Source organism: Barbus barbus, assembly GCF_936440315.1.
Source record: "Barbus barbus genome assembly, chromosome: 50".
Classification (NCBI taxonomy): Eukaryota; Metazoa; Chordata; class Actinopteri; order Cypriniformes; family Cyprinidae; genus Barbus; species Barbus barbus.
The window spans coordinates 12,500,016-12,515,881 of NC_136728.1; the positions used below are offsets into that span (position 1 = coordinate 12,500,016).

At 43.4% G+C, this 15,866-nt stretch overlaps 1 protein-coding gene across 3 annotated transcripts in view; it reads right to left on the reverse strand.

Annotated features, from left to right (window-relative positions):
• Nucleotides 1-14,676, reverse strand: part of cnot1 (CCR4-NOT transcription complex, subunit 1) — a 28,675-nt gene extending 13,999 nt beyond the window's left edge. Inside the window, exons 1-35 of one of the 3 annotated variants that reach the window (XM_079414814.1) lie at nucleotides 14,552-14,676; nucleotides 12,216-12,522; nucleotides 11,985-12,092; nucleotides 11,777-11,875; nucleotides 11,592-11,660; nucleotides 11,452-11,506; nucleotides 11,142-11,345; nucleotides 10,851-11,019; nucleotides 10,482-10,608; nucleotides 10,288-10,401; nucleotides 10,025-10,195; nucleotides 9,795-9,922; nucleotides 9,465-9,705; nucleotides 9,259-9,378; nucleotides 9,009-9,131; nucleotides 8,434-8,585; nucleotides 8,188-8,338; nucleotides 7,882-8,083; nucleotides 7,650-7,772; nucleotides 4,008-4,132; nucleotides 3,614-3,900; nucleotides 3,433-3,511; nucleotides 3,072-3,302; nucleotides 2,827-2,967; nucleotides 2,558-2,737; nucleotides 2,351-2,467; nucleotides 2,136-2,246; nucleotides 1,948-2,025; nucleotides 1,681-1,858; nucleotides 1,459-1,607; nucleotides 1,075-1,371; nucleotides 854-994; nucleotides 633-737; nucleotides 427-546; nucleotides 150-344 (exon numbers count right to left, since the gene is read on the reverse strand). In XM_079414814.1, coding sequence (XP_079270940.1) covers nucleotides 150-344; nucleotides 427-546; nucleotides 633-737; nucleotides 854-994; nucleotides 1,075-1,371; nucleotides 1,459-1,607; nucleotides 1,681-1,858; nucleotides 1,948-2,025; nucleotides 2,136-2,246; nucleotides 2,351-2,467; nucleotides 2,558-2,737; nucleotides 2,827-2,967; nucleotides 3,072-3,302; nucleotides 3,433-3,511; nucleotides 3,614-3,900; nucleotides 4,008-4,132; nucleotides 7,650-7,772; nucleotides 7,882-8,083; nucleotides 8,188-8,338; nucleotides 8,434-8,585; nucleotides 9,009-9,131; nucleotides 9,259-9,378; nucleotides 9,465-9,705; nucleotides 9,795-9,922; nucleotides 10,025-10,195; nucleotides 10,288-10,401; nucleotides 10,482-10,608; nucleotides 10,851-11,019; nucleotides 11,142-11,345; nucleotides 11,452-11,506; nucleotides 11,592-11,660; nucleotides 11,777-11,875; nucleotides 11,985-12,092; nucleotides 12,216-12,317 — 4,992 coding nt within the window. In that variant the 5' untranslated portion in view covers nucleotides 12,318-12,522; nucleotides 14,552-14,676. The remainder of the gene's footprint in view (nucleotides 1-149; nucleotides 345-426; nucleotides 547-632; nucleotides 738-853; nucleotides 995-1,074; nucleotides 1,372-1,458; nucleotides 1,608-1,680; nucleotides 1,859-1,947; nucleotides 2,026-2,135; nucleotides 2,247-2,350; nucleotides 2,468-2,557; nucleotides 2,738-2,826; nucleotides 2,968-3,071; nucleotides 3,303-3,432; nucleotides 3,512-3,613; nucleotides 3,901-4,007; nucleotides 4,133-7,649; nucleotides 7,773-7,881; nucleotides 8,084-8,187; nucleotides 8,339-8,433; nucleotides 8,586-9,008; nucleotides 9,132-9,258; nucleotides 9,379-9,464; nucleotides 9,706-9,794; nucleotides 9,923-10,024; nucleotides 10,196-10,287; nucleotides 10,402-10,481; nucleotides 10,609-10,850; nucleotides 11,020-11,141; nucleotides 11,346-11,451; nucleotides 11,507-11,591; nucleotides 11,661-11,776; nucleotides 11,876-11,984; nucleotides 12,093-12,215; nucleotides 12,523-14,551) is intronic. The other 2 variants (XM_079414815.1, XM_079414813.1) reach the window with 2 other exon arrangements.
• Between the last annotated feature and the right edge of the window lie 1,190 nt (nucleotides 14,677-15,866).

Consider the following 15,866-nt stretch of genomic DNA (forward strand, 5'->3'; position numbering starts at 1 on the left):
TCGTTACTGACCACCACTGGTTTCTGGTGATCCTGAAGACCAAAATGTGTTAGGACTGAAGCTAAACTCTGCAGAACAGGGGCCCTTAAAGGAGCAGGATTGGAAAACACTGCCATAAAGTGTAGTCTTTCTCCTAGAATCTCTCTAACCTTCTGCAAAAGGCCCAGGGCAGCGATGCCATCACGGGAGTTTCTAGCCATGACAACGGCCTCCAGAAGGCTGCGTATGGCCTGGGTCTGTGGGTTCATGGCCAGAGCAGGTGGAATTGCATGCAGGTGCTGCTCCAGGTCTGAAATGCACTTATCATAGATGTGAGCCACATCATCAGTAGGCCATGCCTGTTGCTGCAATGCAGAAAAGAGAACATCTGAGCTACTTAACCAATGTCACAACCAAATACAACCACTTCAAGGATTGGGTCTGTACCTTCATTGGTTGGGCAAGGAAACCAGTGGGCTGAGACAGGTCATTACTGGGTAGGAAGCCTGGAACATTACGGGCGAACTCCTCATAAACAGCCAGCTGTTTAGGATCCACTCCACCGACCTGGAAAAGAGAAGCAAGTCAGAATTGAACATTGTCGTACAGAACAGTAAACCACTGACCCAATGAGAAGTTTACAAAGAACTCGCCTTCAGTCTGATCTGCTCTGGCATGCGCTCAGCCTGATAGGTGAGCACCATGGGGTCACAGTAGCGACGGCCTTCTTGGCGAGCATGCTTCCTTAGCTCAAATTCCTGCAAGAGAAAATTGTGTCCAAATCAGACTGTATGATATTACATAACCACACTACAGGTGACAAGCAGCTGTTCCTCATCTGCTGTAAAAATTAGAAGAGTGTGCAGGGACTCACAGTTGCCAGTCTCTTGTCCATCTCTGGTCCAGCTTTCTCCACTGCTGTCTTCTGGATAAAGCAACAAGCAAGCTCACAGTTGTCCTGTGCAATGCGAGCAGCCGCCTCTTCCATCATCTCTCTCTGCTGGGGTGTGGGAGCCTGAAATGGACATGCTCAGCGAGTCAGAAAATGCTGAAAATTACAATTTTGGGTCAGGATTGAGTTGAAAATTTCCCTACCCTAAGAGCTGCAGCAAAGCTATTCTTCAGGTTGGTGGCGATGCTCATGAGCAGAGGCTCCCTGCAGGTGATCATAGCCATGCCGGCAGTCAGGTTTCGCATCATGTGGTGGGCGGCCACACGCATGTGAGACTCCTCAGAGTCTAGTGCAAAGTCCTTCCTGACTATCTGCTCACAGGTGGTCATAGCGATCTTGATGGATCGGTCCACCACTGGGTGAACCAGTTCCTGTACAGCACGCTCAATTGCGGGTCTCACACACTGCTTCAGCTGAGGGTGGGCCTGAAGTAATGGGATCTACACAAAAAGAGAGGAAGAAAATAAAAATGAATGAAAACAAAAAGTTACAATTTACAAGTTGTCTTGGTAGAGTGCGAGACTAACGTTAACATTGATGTTGATGTGTGGGGCCAGGCCAGCCAGGGCATACACATTGATGTCATGGTAGCTGAACTGTGGTGTGGGCGGTCCGGTAGCTGTACAGGTCGTGGTGGTGGCCGGAGTTGACGGAGCAGCTGTAAATGGAACAGAATCTACTCCTGGTTAAACAGGAAAAGGTATACTATGGAAAAAAGCACGCACCTTACAAAGTGCCTGTTGTAATACCTGTTGTAACTATAGGCAGCATCTCTTCAGGAGGCTTGGTCTCTTTCTTTGGTGCAGAGAGCTGCTCCTCCAAGTTCTTCAGCTTCTCTTTGTCTCTCAGTAGGTTTCCTGGTTTTAGCTCACTGATGTCCAAAGACAGATTCTTGCAGAGCACCTCAATCTCAAACTTGAGGTTAAGCTGTGAAGAGAGAATTGTGGGACTGAGTGAAAACTACTTCCACTGGAAGCTTATGTACCATAAGTTTAGCGTCAATGAAAGCAACTGACCTTTAAGTCATGTTCCTGGTGGAGCTCAGCCAGTACATTCATTATACCCATCGTCCAAGGGTTCTGCGGTCTGAAGATCTACAAAACAGGGCACCAATTGTTAAAAGAGGTTATGTCGTGATATTTACAAAACTGGCCCACACAACACCTGACAGCAAAATTGGGAGAGAAAATTGCATGACTATTACCACACTCCGTAAACTTGATTCCAAGACTTTGGCCACAAAGGGGACGACATACAGTAACTCCTGTTGGCCTTTCACATAAGCCTCCAGCAAGAGAGATTTCAGCTCCAGGTCCTATAAGAGCAAAACATCAATGCAGTCACAGCAAGTATAACAACAAATTGGATCCTTCTATAAATGTTTCAAGCTCAGGCGACGGATAATAAAAATGAACTCACTGTGTACAGGATGGGTTTGTTTTTAGCTAGGGTGATCATTCCAAGCCAGTGACCCAAATTCTTCAGCAGGGATCGATCTGAGAAGTTAGCAGCTGCCTTATCAGAGGTAAGGAGGACCTGAAAAACAAAATGGGTCAACATTAATTCATCAATGTAGGCATACCTAGGTTTTATTACTTTAATCAAGTTATATTTCAAGAAAATTACTTTGATGTTTCTGTAAGTCTCATTGAGAACCATCTTGACAAACTCTGGGTTTTTCAGTGTGTCCAGGAAGTTAGAATACAGGCTGTGGAAGTTGGGCTCAATGCTGACACGCTTCATAACCAGGTACTGAGAGACCCAGGGCATGAATTCTTCTTTCACAGTCTCTTTCAGCTCTTCCACCTTCAAAAACACAGAAAAAGATGATTTAGGAGCTAAAAGCACAAACTTATGATATGTAACTTAAAGATACAGATTGTAAGATCAAACACCTTTTGGGACATGTTTGATTGGGACAAGTTGTTGAAGATGAATGCAATCTTCTCCTGAACATTCTCTGGGGGCTCAACGATCCTTTCAGTTTGGTCTGTGGCCACCAGCAAGGTGTCAATGTTTGTGGTGTTGATTGAAGGCTGTGAAAATTTAAAGCATCAAATACCACAGAGATGAGTTCATCTAGGACCAATGATACATTTCAGAAAATGACATTAACGGAACAATAATTATGTGCACTCACTGGCACGTCCTTCTTCGGTCCAACAGCTGTAGGTCTTGTGATGGTGGTGGTTTTGGCAGCGGTGGTGGTTGTGGTGGCTGTGGTCACTAAGGTGCTGGCCTGGCCAGGTTGAGGGGCTTTGGGGGTCTGAGACTGAGCTTGAGCCTGGGCTAAAGCCAGGCTACCTGGGGTGGTAATGGAGCCTTGCATCTTCACAGGAGGGTCTCTGGACTGCTGGCCATACTCTATATACTATACACAGAAAATGGACGACATACAACAGAAGATTTATTCAGCTGAAAGTTTAACCAACTAGAGCAGAGTGAGATATTATAGGAAAATGCTGTGGGCATGACCAAAATAAAATGAAAAACTAGGTTACCTCTTGTAAATGGTGCGGAAACTGCAAGAAATGGGCTATTGATGCCAAGTGCTGACAGTACTGGGGATAGTCCTTCAGTCTGAGGAAGAGAGCGGTTCAGATTTAATACAATTCAACATATCAAGATGCAAATTAAATCTTGTGTGTTGGCTGAGAAGACTAGACAAACTAGTGACAGTACCTATTTTTAAATCTATCTAGTGCAGCGATTCCAAAGTAATACATCTTTGATCCGAAAGGTTTGCGTAAGGCTTCCAGGACATATCGTAAGGCTAAGCCCAGTGCCATGTACGTGACCAGGCCTTTCTCAATGATCCCCCCAAAGAGGCAAGCGGTGATGTGCAGCTCTTTGTCCGGATACTGAGGGAAGAATCGGTACTCCTCAAACAGATTCCTCAGCATGCAGTTAAAAACTTCCCGTTCCCGCTTGATGTTCGAGTCCTTAAATCTCTGCAGCATTTCCAGCACCTACATTGAAAGAATCACTTTGAATTCAAAAGCTGTACTTAAGAAATTAGCACTGAGGAACAAAGAGCAAAAGCATGATTCTACTCAGTTACTTCTGCTGATCTCACCTCATCCACAGACATTGTGGGGTGCGGCGGATGGTTGTAGATGCGCTGGAAGTAGCTGTTTGCCTCATCGTCTATCTCCTTACTAAAGTGCTGGTTTGCCTCGGGCCACACCTGAGAGAGGTCAGCTGTAGCAAAGGAAAGACTTGTTAAAGCACAATGAATTAAAAAAAAAATAAAAAAATTTGAAGACTTACTGACTAAAGCGCAAATTCAGAAAAAAAAAACAACTAAATAGACGTTCCAGGCAAACAGCTTGTTTCCTTCATATGTCTGATGGAAAAAAACAATATTTACAGACGGATCCAAGCTGGTTGCCAGAACATCTTGCAGAGAATCTTGAGATGGCGCCGCATATGGCTGCTGTGGTGTGGAACGCTCCCGTTCATTTAATGTTTTTGTTTGTTTGTTCTGTGTTTAGTCATTCTCTTACCGTCAGTTTTACCAGAGACGAACTACTGGACATAAGGCAACACACTACAGACAATTGCACGCTCAGACGGAAAAGGGGGACGGCGCGCTGGTTAAGCTCTGCGAACGCGGCTTCCGAACTGCGCTCCCAAGCATTCATCTAGCGAATCTCCGATCCCTTCCTAACAAAATGGATGAACTACTTCTCCTCACCCGCACAAATAAGGACTTTTCAAACTCTGCTGCATTGTGCTTCACTGAAACCTGGCTGAGTGAAATCATCCCGGATAACGTGCTTCATTTGCCGGGATATCAGCTGTTCAGATCAGATCGCATCACGGAGCTAACGGGGAAAACGAGAGGTGGTGGACTATGTTTCTACATAAATGAAGGTTGGTGTTCAAATGTAACAACTCTGAAGAAGATGTGTTCTCCTAATTTGGAGGCCTTCTTCATAAACTGTAAACCGTTCTATTCGCCCTGAGAGTTTTCCTCCTTCATTCTCGTGAATGTGTATGTGTCTCCTGACGCGTGCGTGAGCGCCGCGATGCAACAGCTGGCCGAACAAATATCTAAAACAGAGCAAAGGTACCCGGACTCTCTTTTAATCATTCTTGGAGATTTTAATAAAGCAAATCTCTCCCGCAAACTGCCAAAATACAGACAGCACGTTACATGTCCTACCAGAGACCATAATATATTGGATCATTGTTACACAATAATTAAAGATGCATATCACTCTGTCCCACGGGCAGCTCTGGGGCTCTCTGATCACGGTTTGGGTCATCTCATACCGACCTATAGCCAAAAACGTAAATCTTCTAAACCTGTATTAAGAACTGTTAAAAGATGGACTAATGAAGCAGAGCAAGATTTAAAAGCTTGTTTTGACCTCACTGATTGGAGTGTTTTTGAAGCTGCTGCCACCGATCTGGACGAGCTCACAGAAACTGTAACATCATATATCAGTTTCTGTGAGGATATATGCATCCCCACCAGGACATTCTTATCATTCAATAATGATAAACTGTGGTTTACTGGGAAACTCAAACGGCTTCGTCAGGCCAAAGAGGACGCTTACAGAAGTGGGGATAAAATCTTGTATAACCAGGCCAGGAACAGACTAACAAAGGAGATCAGAGTAGCTAAATAGAACTACTCTGAGAAGTTGAAAAAAGAACTTTCAGCAAAAAACGATCCAGCGTCAGTATGGACTGGTCTGAGGAACATCATGTACAAGACACCACCCCCACAGTCTGTGGAGAATCAACAACTGGCTGACGATCTCGATGTGTTTTACTGCAGATTTGAAAAGGCCAGACTGACGCCCAGTACCCCCCCGCAACCCCCCTTACTCCCTCCCCCACCATTCTACCTGCGTTTAAAGTCTGCGGAGAGGATGTGAACCGGGTCTTCAGAAAACAGAAATCTAGGAAAGCTTCAGGACCAGACGGTATTTCACCTGCCTGTCTAAAAGTCTGTGCTGACCAATTGGCCCCCATCTTTACACAGATCTTCAACAGATCTCTGGAGCTGTGCGAAGTTCCCTGCTGCTTCAAACGCTCCACCATCATTCCCATCCCCAAAAAGCCCAAAATCACTGGACTTAATGACTACAGACCTGTTGCACTCACGTCTGTGGTCATGAAGTCACTTGAGAGACTGGTCCTGGCCTACCTGAAGGACATCACTAGACCCTTGCTGGATCCTCTTCAGTTTACCTACAGAGCAAACAGGTCTGTGGATGACACTGTCAATATGGGACTGCATTACATCCTGCAACACCTCGACAAACCTGGGAATTATGCAAGGATCTTATTTGTGGACTTCAGCTCGGCCTTCAAGACAGCTCTCTGTGCCCTCCTCCATCTGTCAGTGGATCACCAGCTTCTTGACAGACAGGCAGAAGCTAGTGAGGCTGGGCATACTCACATCCAGGACTCTCACCATCAGCACTGGCGCCCCTCAGGGTTGCGTTCTCTCCCACTGCTCTTCTCCCTCTACACGAATGACTGCACTTCAAAGGACCCCTCTGTCAAGCTCCTGAAGTTTGCAGACGACACTACAGTCATAGGCCTCATCAAGGACGGTGACGAGTCTGCTTACAAACAGGAGGTTGAGCAGCTGGCTGTCTGGTGCAGTCTTAACAACCTGGAGCTTAACACGCTCAAAACTGTGGAGATGATAGTGGACTTCAGGAGGAACCTCCCTGCTCTCCCCCCACTCACCATCATGAACAGCACTGTGACTGCAGTGGAGTCATTCAGATTCCTGGGCACCACCATCTCCCAGGACCTGAAGTAGGACAGTCACATTGACACTCTTGCGAAAAAGGCCCAGCAGAGGCTGTATTTCCTCCGCCAGCTAAGGAAGTTCAACCTGCCTCAGGAGCTGCTGAAACAGTTCTACGCTGCCATCATCGAGTCGGTCCTACGTTCTTCTATAACGGTTTGGTTTGGTTAAACTACCAAAACAGACATCAAAAGACTACAACGGACAGTTAGGACTGCTGAGAGGATTATTGGGGCCCCTCTGCCCAGCCTCCAAGAACTTTACACCTCCAGAGTGAGGAAAAGGTCTAAGAAAGTCACTCTGGACCCCTCACACCCAGCTCACTCTCTCTTTGTACTGTTGCCCTCTGGCCGGCGCTACAGATCACTGAGCACCAGAACAGCCAGACACAAGAACAGTTTTTTCCCCTAGGCCGTATCCCACCTGAACAACACACAACACACTGTACATATACATGTACATTACTGTACATCTGTAAATAACTCAAACCTTCATCTGTACATAGGACACATGCACATTCACAGTTCTGTCTATGGTCATGTCTCTTTTCTGTATATTTGTATTCTTTATTACTATTGTTATTCTTAATTATTGTCTATTCTCTTCATTATTAGTGTTCTTTATCACCTTAATTATATGTTGTCTGCACTATGTTAGTACTTTCTGTACTGGAAGCACCTAACACCAAGACAAATTCCTTGTGTGTGCAAACACACTTGGCAACAAAGCTCTTTCTTTCTCAGTAATGTAGACTGACCTGTATTTCCTCTTAGGTTCTAATGACATTTTTGGGCCAGATATGAAAGTTACACAGAGATAAGACTCTGAAATGTGTCAAAAGGACTTTTGTAAGGCTCTGAAGTGCCAGTTTTGAGAGGAAATACAGCTTGAGGTGCCTGGCACTCTCTCAGCCACACCACCACTTACAGGCCTTCATCTTACTCTGCTGGAAGGTAGGCGGGTTCAGCCCCGGTGTGCTCATCTTCCTGGTGCCAAAGGGGTCACTGCTGACGGCGGGCATGCCCAAACCTGACCCAATCCCAGTCAAGCTTGTGCTCAGAGGACCTACAGAAGCAATTCAAGAAATGCAGTTGTAATTAAACTGGAAAACAGTAGTACAGCCTCACTAGATTCTAGACTGGAGTTTCATTACTCCATTGAAGTCTCATGGTACCTTGGAGCTGAGAAGAGAGGGGGTTGATTCCTGGGAAAGCTGTACTGGGGTTCGCGTTGGGCAGGTTTGAGAAGGCTTTGGCTGGGGACTGGGGATTACTGAAGGCAGAGCCCTGCAGGCTGGGGAATCCTTGCATGCTCGGGGTGTGAGAGGTGGACGAGACACCTAGACTCAAAGAGCCCATCGCAGAGAGAGGGTCCATCTGGAATAGAAAGAGACATATTTGAATGAAACTCCATCAAAATCCAATTCTGCCAATCTTGACACTGATGGCTTTTTTCATTCAGTAGATAATGCCACAGTTACCTGCACAGGTGAAATAGCATCTAAGCTGCTGGTGCTGGGAGCTCGTCCCTTTGGCAAGACTCCTGGTGGCGGCTGCCTGGCCTTGTTCATCACATTGCTACAGTTGGCCACCATGGTCAAGATTGTCTCTGACAGCTCTTGAGATACACTCCTGCTCAAAGAAGCCAACAAAACCAAGTGTTTAACTTTAACCCAAGCTTTTCTTTAAAATGCTTAAAAACATGCGCAAGGGCCCTATATACGCACCCAGCACAAGACTGCAGACATGCAAGCATGGTAGCCAGTGTTTCAGGAGGAAGTTGAGCACTTTTCGGCTGGTCTTTCTCTGGGGCCAAACCACCCATGATAGAGGGACAACGTCTCTTCAGGAATGTGACACACGCCTGGATGAACGGCTCCTAATCGACAAACACGACACGTCAGTCTTCATGTGCATTGACTTAGAATTCAAAATATCACACCGTTCATAAGTCTGGGGTTAGTAAGTTTACTTTTTTTCAGTAAGGACACATTAAACATTAAAAGTAACAGACACTTATAGTTTCACACATCATTTCTATTTCAAAAGATGCTGTTCTTTTGAACTTTGTTCAATGTAAAATCTTGATAACTTGAGTATAAGCAGCACAACTGTTTTCAACATTGATCTGTTTGAGAAGCAAATCAGCATATTAGAATGATTTCTGAAGGATCATGTGACACTGAAGACTGGAGTAATGGCTGATGAAAATTCAGCTTTGTAAAAAAATAAATCTTCAAAAGCCTTAAAAAAAAAAAAAAAAGACCCCAAAAAAGACCCCCAAAGCTGAAAGCTCATTTACCCCGTGCTCTCGAATTTTGTCAGTGAGCCATTTGTCAAGTTTGAGGTATTCACGGCGAGAGGCAAGTGCAGCAAGGTCAATAACAAAGGCAAATGGAGTACCATTCAGCAGCATCGATAGAGACTGCAATGCACAAAAACAAGAACATTAAAAAATGTTAAAGTACCACTCTTTTAATATAAAAACTTGTTCTCAGTCTCCAACCCTTATTAATCTACTCCTCATGACAACAGGGGCAGGAGATCAGTACCTTCAAGTCCTGAGCCACATCCAGGATGCGGGATAGCTTGGCCTGGTCGTATTGTTCTCCTCTCATGTACCACTCAGCCATAGAGTGCATGATCAGCTGACGGATGGAGGGGGACTGGCCCTGCAAACATAACGCAAGCACATTAATACACAGTGACAGCAGAACAGAACTTTGCACCTCTTCAAACTGATGTTAAATCCACCCACCTGTCCATGCCAGGCATAGTGCAAGATGATGGCAGAGTTGGGGTGGTTGCCCAGGAAGATGGGCATGAGGGTGGAGATGAGCTCATGACGCAGGGTGTGCCAGGAGGTGCTGATCTGCAGAAGCGCCAACACGAGCATGTCCGGGCAGTGCTTAGTGGGGAAGCTGAAGAGCTGCTTCACCTGTTCATAATGCCCGACTTCAGAGAGGCGCAAGAGGCTCTCCACTAGGTCCAAGCTCTTCCTGTTGAACAAAGCGAAAGGAGAAGATATAAAGTTGTGTTCTGTGTGTTTCTAGAAAAACTAGATGGTCTTAAATTTGTCAAGACTTACCATGTGGCTATTTCTCTGTTGTCATCCTCAGGTGGGGCCTTCAGGATGTCTATGGCAACAGTATGACAGGGGTAGTCAGCAAAGCAGAAAACTTCAGGACTCATCAGCGAGTGCTGAATGAATGACAGCTGGAGAACACAAAAGAGCAGGACTTCAATATGCTACTTTATTTCCAATGCAAATTAGTTTAATCTGATTTAGCAACACTTCAAACCAAGACTTTTTTCTACCTGTCCTTCTGCATGCTTCCATGGTCTGTAGATAAGATCCACTGGGAAAACCTCCATTCCCAGACCCCTCTGGATCCCATAGACCACTATCTGAAGCCCCTTACTGTCCCGGATCAGGAAGCCTGGGTGATCCAGCTCGTAGGTCACCTCTTTGAAATTCAGATTGGGGTTCTGAGAACAACAAGCTCAGTTAAGCAAATTAAATTCTGGTCTGCCAACTAACGTTTGATCTGGTAATGCATCTAAAACAAACACAGCCTTACCACTTCTTTGACCACATCAATTAGAACTTCAACATTCCAGGTGTGGGCCTGAGAGCCGTCACTCTTGTCCTTCCCATCACTCCAGATCCCACCGCCCACTGGATTGGAGATGGACTACAGATAAAAAGAAAAACTAGTTATTCAAACCTGTTCAGAATTCCAACAGAACCAAAAACCAGTTAACAACAACGTACCTGTAGGCCGATGCCATCAGACAGCCCAGAGTGAGTACGGGCCATCATGCCCAGCACTCTGGCCACCTGACTGGCAGTCACCTCTCGCACCCCATACTGCAGGATTATGTTCCTGCATTCTTCAAGACTGTGGAAACACAAATCAATAGATACATGGGAGTCCCTCTAAATGAACAGCATCAATAGTACACTTTCAGGTTATATTCAACTAAAACATTTACATTTTCACACATTTAACTCAAAAGAATTTATTTTCTGTACATTAACCACATTCATGACAACAGGGAAGAGCATACAGGTTTGAAATAACATGAAGATGTGTAAATGACAAATTTAATTTTTAATTTTCCCCATTTAAGATGTTAATACCTCGCACAAAAGCCATAGCCAACTTCTTGCATGAAGTCAGCAAGTGAACTCTCCATCATGGTCTTGTTTAATTCTCCAGAGTCTGGCAGGATCCTGTCCATGAGAATGTCCCGTTTGTCAGGGTACAGCAGTGGTGCGAGCACCACAGGACAGCGCTCCTGCGGGAAATCTGGGACACAAACAAAAACACGGGACTAAGTGACTCTAGAGCACAGCATGAGAACCAGTTCCCATTGGGTGGCCTAGATAAATATAACAAGAAGTAATTACTTAGTGGATTTTTCCACTAACCTCTGCACAGTGTTTTGAGGAACGCGTCAATCTGCTCTTGTCCGACTCCACTCGAGCCCTTCTGACCGAACAGAAGATGGGAGAGGAGCAGATGCAGAACCTCTATGGCAATGTCCTGGAAGCCACCTTCCTGACTCCCTCCGAGGTCTGCGTCCACGTATGAGCGGAGGAGGTCAGGGAGCTTCTGCTTCACAAATTGAGTAGCTGTGAAAGAAAATTACAGGGGTTTGAGCCTAAAGACCCTGCAGAGAATCTAATGCTGCAGAAGTGAAACTGAAAACAAATTAAGAGTCAGGAAGTGAACACTTACCAAACCCTCGGAGGTCTGCGTTACTGGAGTTCAGCAGAGCAAGGCCAAAAATCACCTAGCGAAAGCGGGTACATTTTTAAACAGCCATTCTCACAATTTTTGACATTATTTTAGAATATACTGCAAGACTTTATGCCTACCTCCTGAACCTTGCTTAGCTTGAGAACTTTACTCAGCTGAGTAAATAAATGAGGTGATGGTTTCAAACTCTACAAACAGACATGAAATCAATGAACTCAATGAGTATCAAACAAGCACTTAAAATCACAAAACTGCCAAATTTGAATACAAAAGGTTAAATATTTTGAAAGGCAGATCATCAAACCTTTTGATAGTGCAGGGGATTGTCAATGGCGTAGCAAAGCGTTGAAATAAAATTTGGTTTCGTAATAAGAGAGACACACTCCTGGATCAGAAATTGTGTCTGAAGCAAATAAGAGATGAGTAATAAAACATTAAAACTAATTCTGAAACTAAAACTTTCATGTTTGATAAAGAGTCTCAATATTCAAAGCAGAAGCTACATTTATTACCTGGTGGAAATCTTTGCCACTGCTTTTACCATCGCCACTGAAATCCACATGGGAAAAGAGACAGCGTAATAAATGCCGGTCTGCCTCAGGGCCGTGACGATTCACAATCTGAGGGAAAGTGATGCATCAAATTGTCAGTAACTTCAGTTCCCTGATGTAACTAGCAATGCTGACTTAGTTCTCTAAATTTCAGGTTTAAAATTAAGCGACACCAAAACACCATCGACTCACATGTTGTATTTCCTGCTGGCTGGCTCTGTAGTTTTTCTTAGTTAAATTGTCCACCAGGTAGCTGATTTGAGACAAAGCCAGCGAGAGCGAGTCAAGATTCATTGCTGGTTGGGGCGGAAGCAGGCGGCCGAGCCCGGCGCAAAATCACCATTATTCCCCTTTAGTCACTTCAGTGATAGGTTACTTCTGTCGGTCCCCCCCCCCCCCTCCCCAAAAGGTGTGAAAAGTGTTCGGTGTCCAACAGGCAAGTCTCTGGGTGGATGCTGATTCCAAGTAATGTCCTTCAGTGCAATTCTTAGTGTAACATCTGGACAAACAATGAAAAAAAAAAAAAAGATTAGAAATTGCAAATTAAAGCGACAACATTAAATCTTCACTTAAAACATCTAACAAAATTTCCATAACACACTTTGAAGGAATAATTGTCCCAAAAATGAACATTGTCATTATTTACTTATTCCAAACCTTCCTTTCTACTACGGAATACAAAAGATGTTTTATTGTTCATATAATAAAGATAGGTCACCAAACATCCATCTAAATATCCTGAACTCCAAATTATGCACTAAATATAATACCCATTATGTACTCAACCATCTAGTCCAGGGGTGTCAAACTCAGTTCCTGGAGGGCCGGAGCCCTGCAGAGTTTAGATCCAACCCTAATTAAACACACCTGAGCCAGCTAATCAGATCCTTCAGGTTTATATGAAAACTACATGGTTTGTGTGTTGGAGCTAAACTCTGCAGGGCTGCAGCCCTCCAGGAACTGAGTTTGACACCCCTGATCTTTTGAATTTATTTTGTCCTCCAACATAAATGTCTGGTAGTCCCTCACCTTTCGCTATATAAGGAAAGCTCCAACAGTTGAGTGCACTTAGTATCCAACATTCCACACTTAGTTTTTCAGTTAAATAAGTGCATCAAGTGGGCTTTTTCCTTTTTAGAATTTTAAGTGTGAACACTTGTTACACTTTCTACTAAAATTGGCATACGAATAGACGCATATTGTATAGGACGTACCTAGACAGGTTTGAAGTGACATGAGGGTGAGTAAATAACATTTTTCATTTTTGGGTTAACTGTCCCTTTAATAACATTCTACAACTTAATTCATTAAAACGCTGCAATATAACAGTAAGCAATTTAGATTTTAAGAGAGGTTCAAATCTCCAGTTCTATGAATTAAGTAAACGTTTTATTTTTAACGCGCTGAGGAACTGAACGGTACCTCTGCAAAACCGGAAGCCATATCCATTTAGCCTCTCACAGGCCTTGAATAAAGTTGAAGGGTCGTACAAAGTGAATAAACCTTTAGTGTAATTGATGGTACATTAAAGCCGTCAAGCGCTTGTAAGTATATTTATGAGAAAACAGATGTTTAAAGTGTGACGTTTTGAAACTTAACACGAACAAAAGTGATTTCCACAACATGCAGGCGTGTTTCTAACCTCATTTACCTACTGAAGAAACTTCCTTTAAACATTTAGTCTAAACAATCAAAAGAAACAAAATAGTTACATTATTTGAAGGGCAGTTTTTAAATCTATAATAAATAACTAAATTTTACGAACACTAGTCACGTAAAACCACACGTATGACCGACGAAAACGTTCAATCATTTGAGCAGATTTCAATCTGCATTACTAACAGGTAACTTTGGTGTTATTTTCAAACAACAGCTCTTAACAACAACAACAGTTTGACTTCAAATCATCAAACACTCCCAGTTTGGCTGTGGACAACACTGTTAGCATATTAGCATTCCTAATGCTAACTCATCTTCAGTCTATGTTGCTTCTAATTGATTAATAACTACCTTATTATGACTAGAACATCTTTTTGGATAGCGTTTTAACACGGTCTATCAAAAAAAAAAACTCGAAATGAACTCCCGATATCCCTTTAACAGCCAGTTCTGTCAGATTCAACAGCAGCCGTGCTAATTCAGAGCTGGCTAACAGCTAGGCTAAGCTAACAGCCTAAACCTCATTGTTCCGAACGGAGATGAGCGCTAGCCTGTTCCTGAGGTCTGTGCGATATGTAGCCATAGCGCTCACCCCACGAGCCTTAGTCATATTTAGAAAGTTTTCACAATTAATATTAATGATTGCATCCACCGAACAGTTACAGGCCGTTAAAGGGAATTTCATCGTTGTAGTACGCGCAGGGTCGGTTGGGTTTTGAACAATTTTAGGTCATTAACAGCAATATTAGCTACTCGCTAACGAGCTACCGTTGAATTAGCCGAACAGACAACATATGATGACCAATTCATAAATTCAGCGATTTGTAAGATTGTAGCGAAAAGCCTATCGCGGCGAGAAGACGCGTTACCTCTATCCTGGAAAAATTACGTGCGGATAATCATTTTCATCGTATTTCTTCGTTCTGATCTTGACAGATAAAAGGTCGCTTTCTCCCTCGGTTCGGTTTGGATTTTTCAAAATAAAATGGCGACTGTCAACGGCACGCGCGCGCACCCAGTGCGGTGCTTATTGAGCTCGCGCACAAGCTCGAGGCTACGCAACATAATAAATGACGCGCGCTGACTCTCCTCCATTCCCATGCGCACAAATGTACAAAATGATGGAGGCTTCGCGCAGATGCGAACGCACACCTGTTGCTGTGTGGACGGATCGTCAATTACGATTAGATTGGATATCAGTTGGGTTTTTGCAAGAATGTATTTTTTTTTTCTCTAAATAACTCAAAACACACACAGACACACGTTAGAGTTGCCGTTATAAAAAAAGTTTTTAGAACAATCTTACTAAATCTAACAATCTAATAAATAACTTTTACTATAGTAAAATAGGTTATAGTAGGCTAACCGTGTTTTTTGGGCGTTTTTATTACCAGTTGTAGCCTATAACCACAGTTTTATTACAAATACCACGGTTAAACTATGGTTAGTGTAGCAAAACGTGTTTAATTTGTTTTTTTACCATGCTACCATGGACCTATAGTAGCCATGATTTTTTTGTTGTTGTAACCACGGTTAATTTTCGTAAGGGATATTTTCATGTTATTTTATATCTTTTTATTTTACGGCGTGTATTTGTACAAATTAGGCTATACGTTTAGCACACACCACATAATGCTGTGCATTTAAAGGCACTTCAGTAGACCTTTAATGTTACCCATGTTTTGTCAATGTTAAAATTCTTTTTAATATATCAATAAAAAGTATGAAAGGCTTTTACTCTAGTCTTTATCACTTTATTAAAATTAAGCGAAACAAAACGACAAATGTTTACTTTCACAAGCCGTCACGTATAGGCTTGTAGTAAGCTGTCTCTTGCCTGGAGACTCAATCAGGTAACAAAAAGTGTGGGGAAATGACACCTTTGGCCATTCCGTTGGGTCGTTTGTCCAGTCACAGATACCGTACGGACAGTCCGACCTAGTATGGCTCGGTTTTTCGACGTGTCTTGCTCTATCGAGCAGCAGAAATTATTTTATGTAGACCATTCTGGGTCAATACCATGCTTTTCCACGCCGACTCCGCCCACACAGCTAAGTCTATGCCTTCTAAATAAAAAAACAAAAATTCACCTACGGAGAAATAAAACATAAAACTGATTTCCAGGCCTAAAAAATTAAATGTGTGCATTTTAAAAGTTGAAAAAAAAAAAAAGTGACAAAAGTA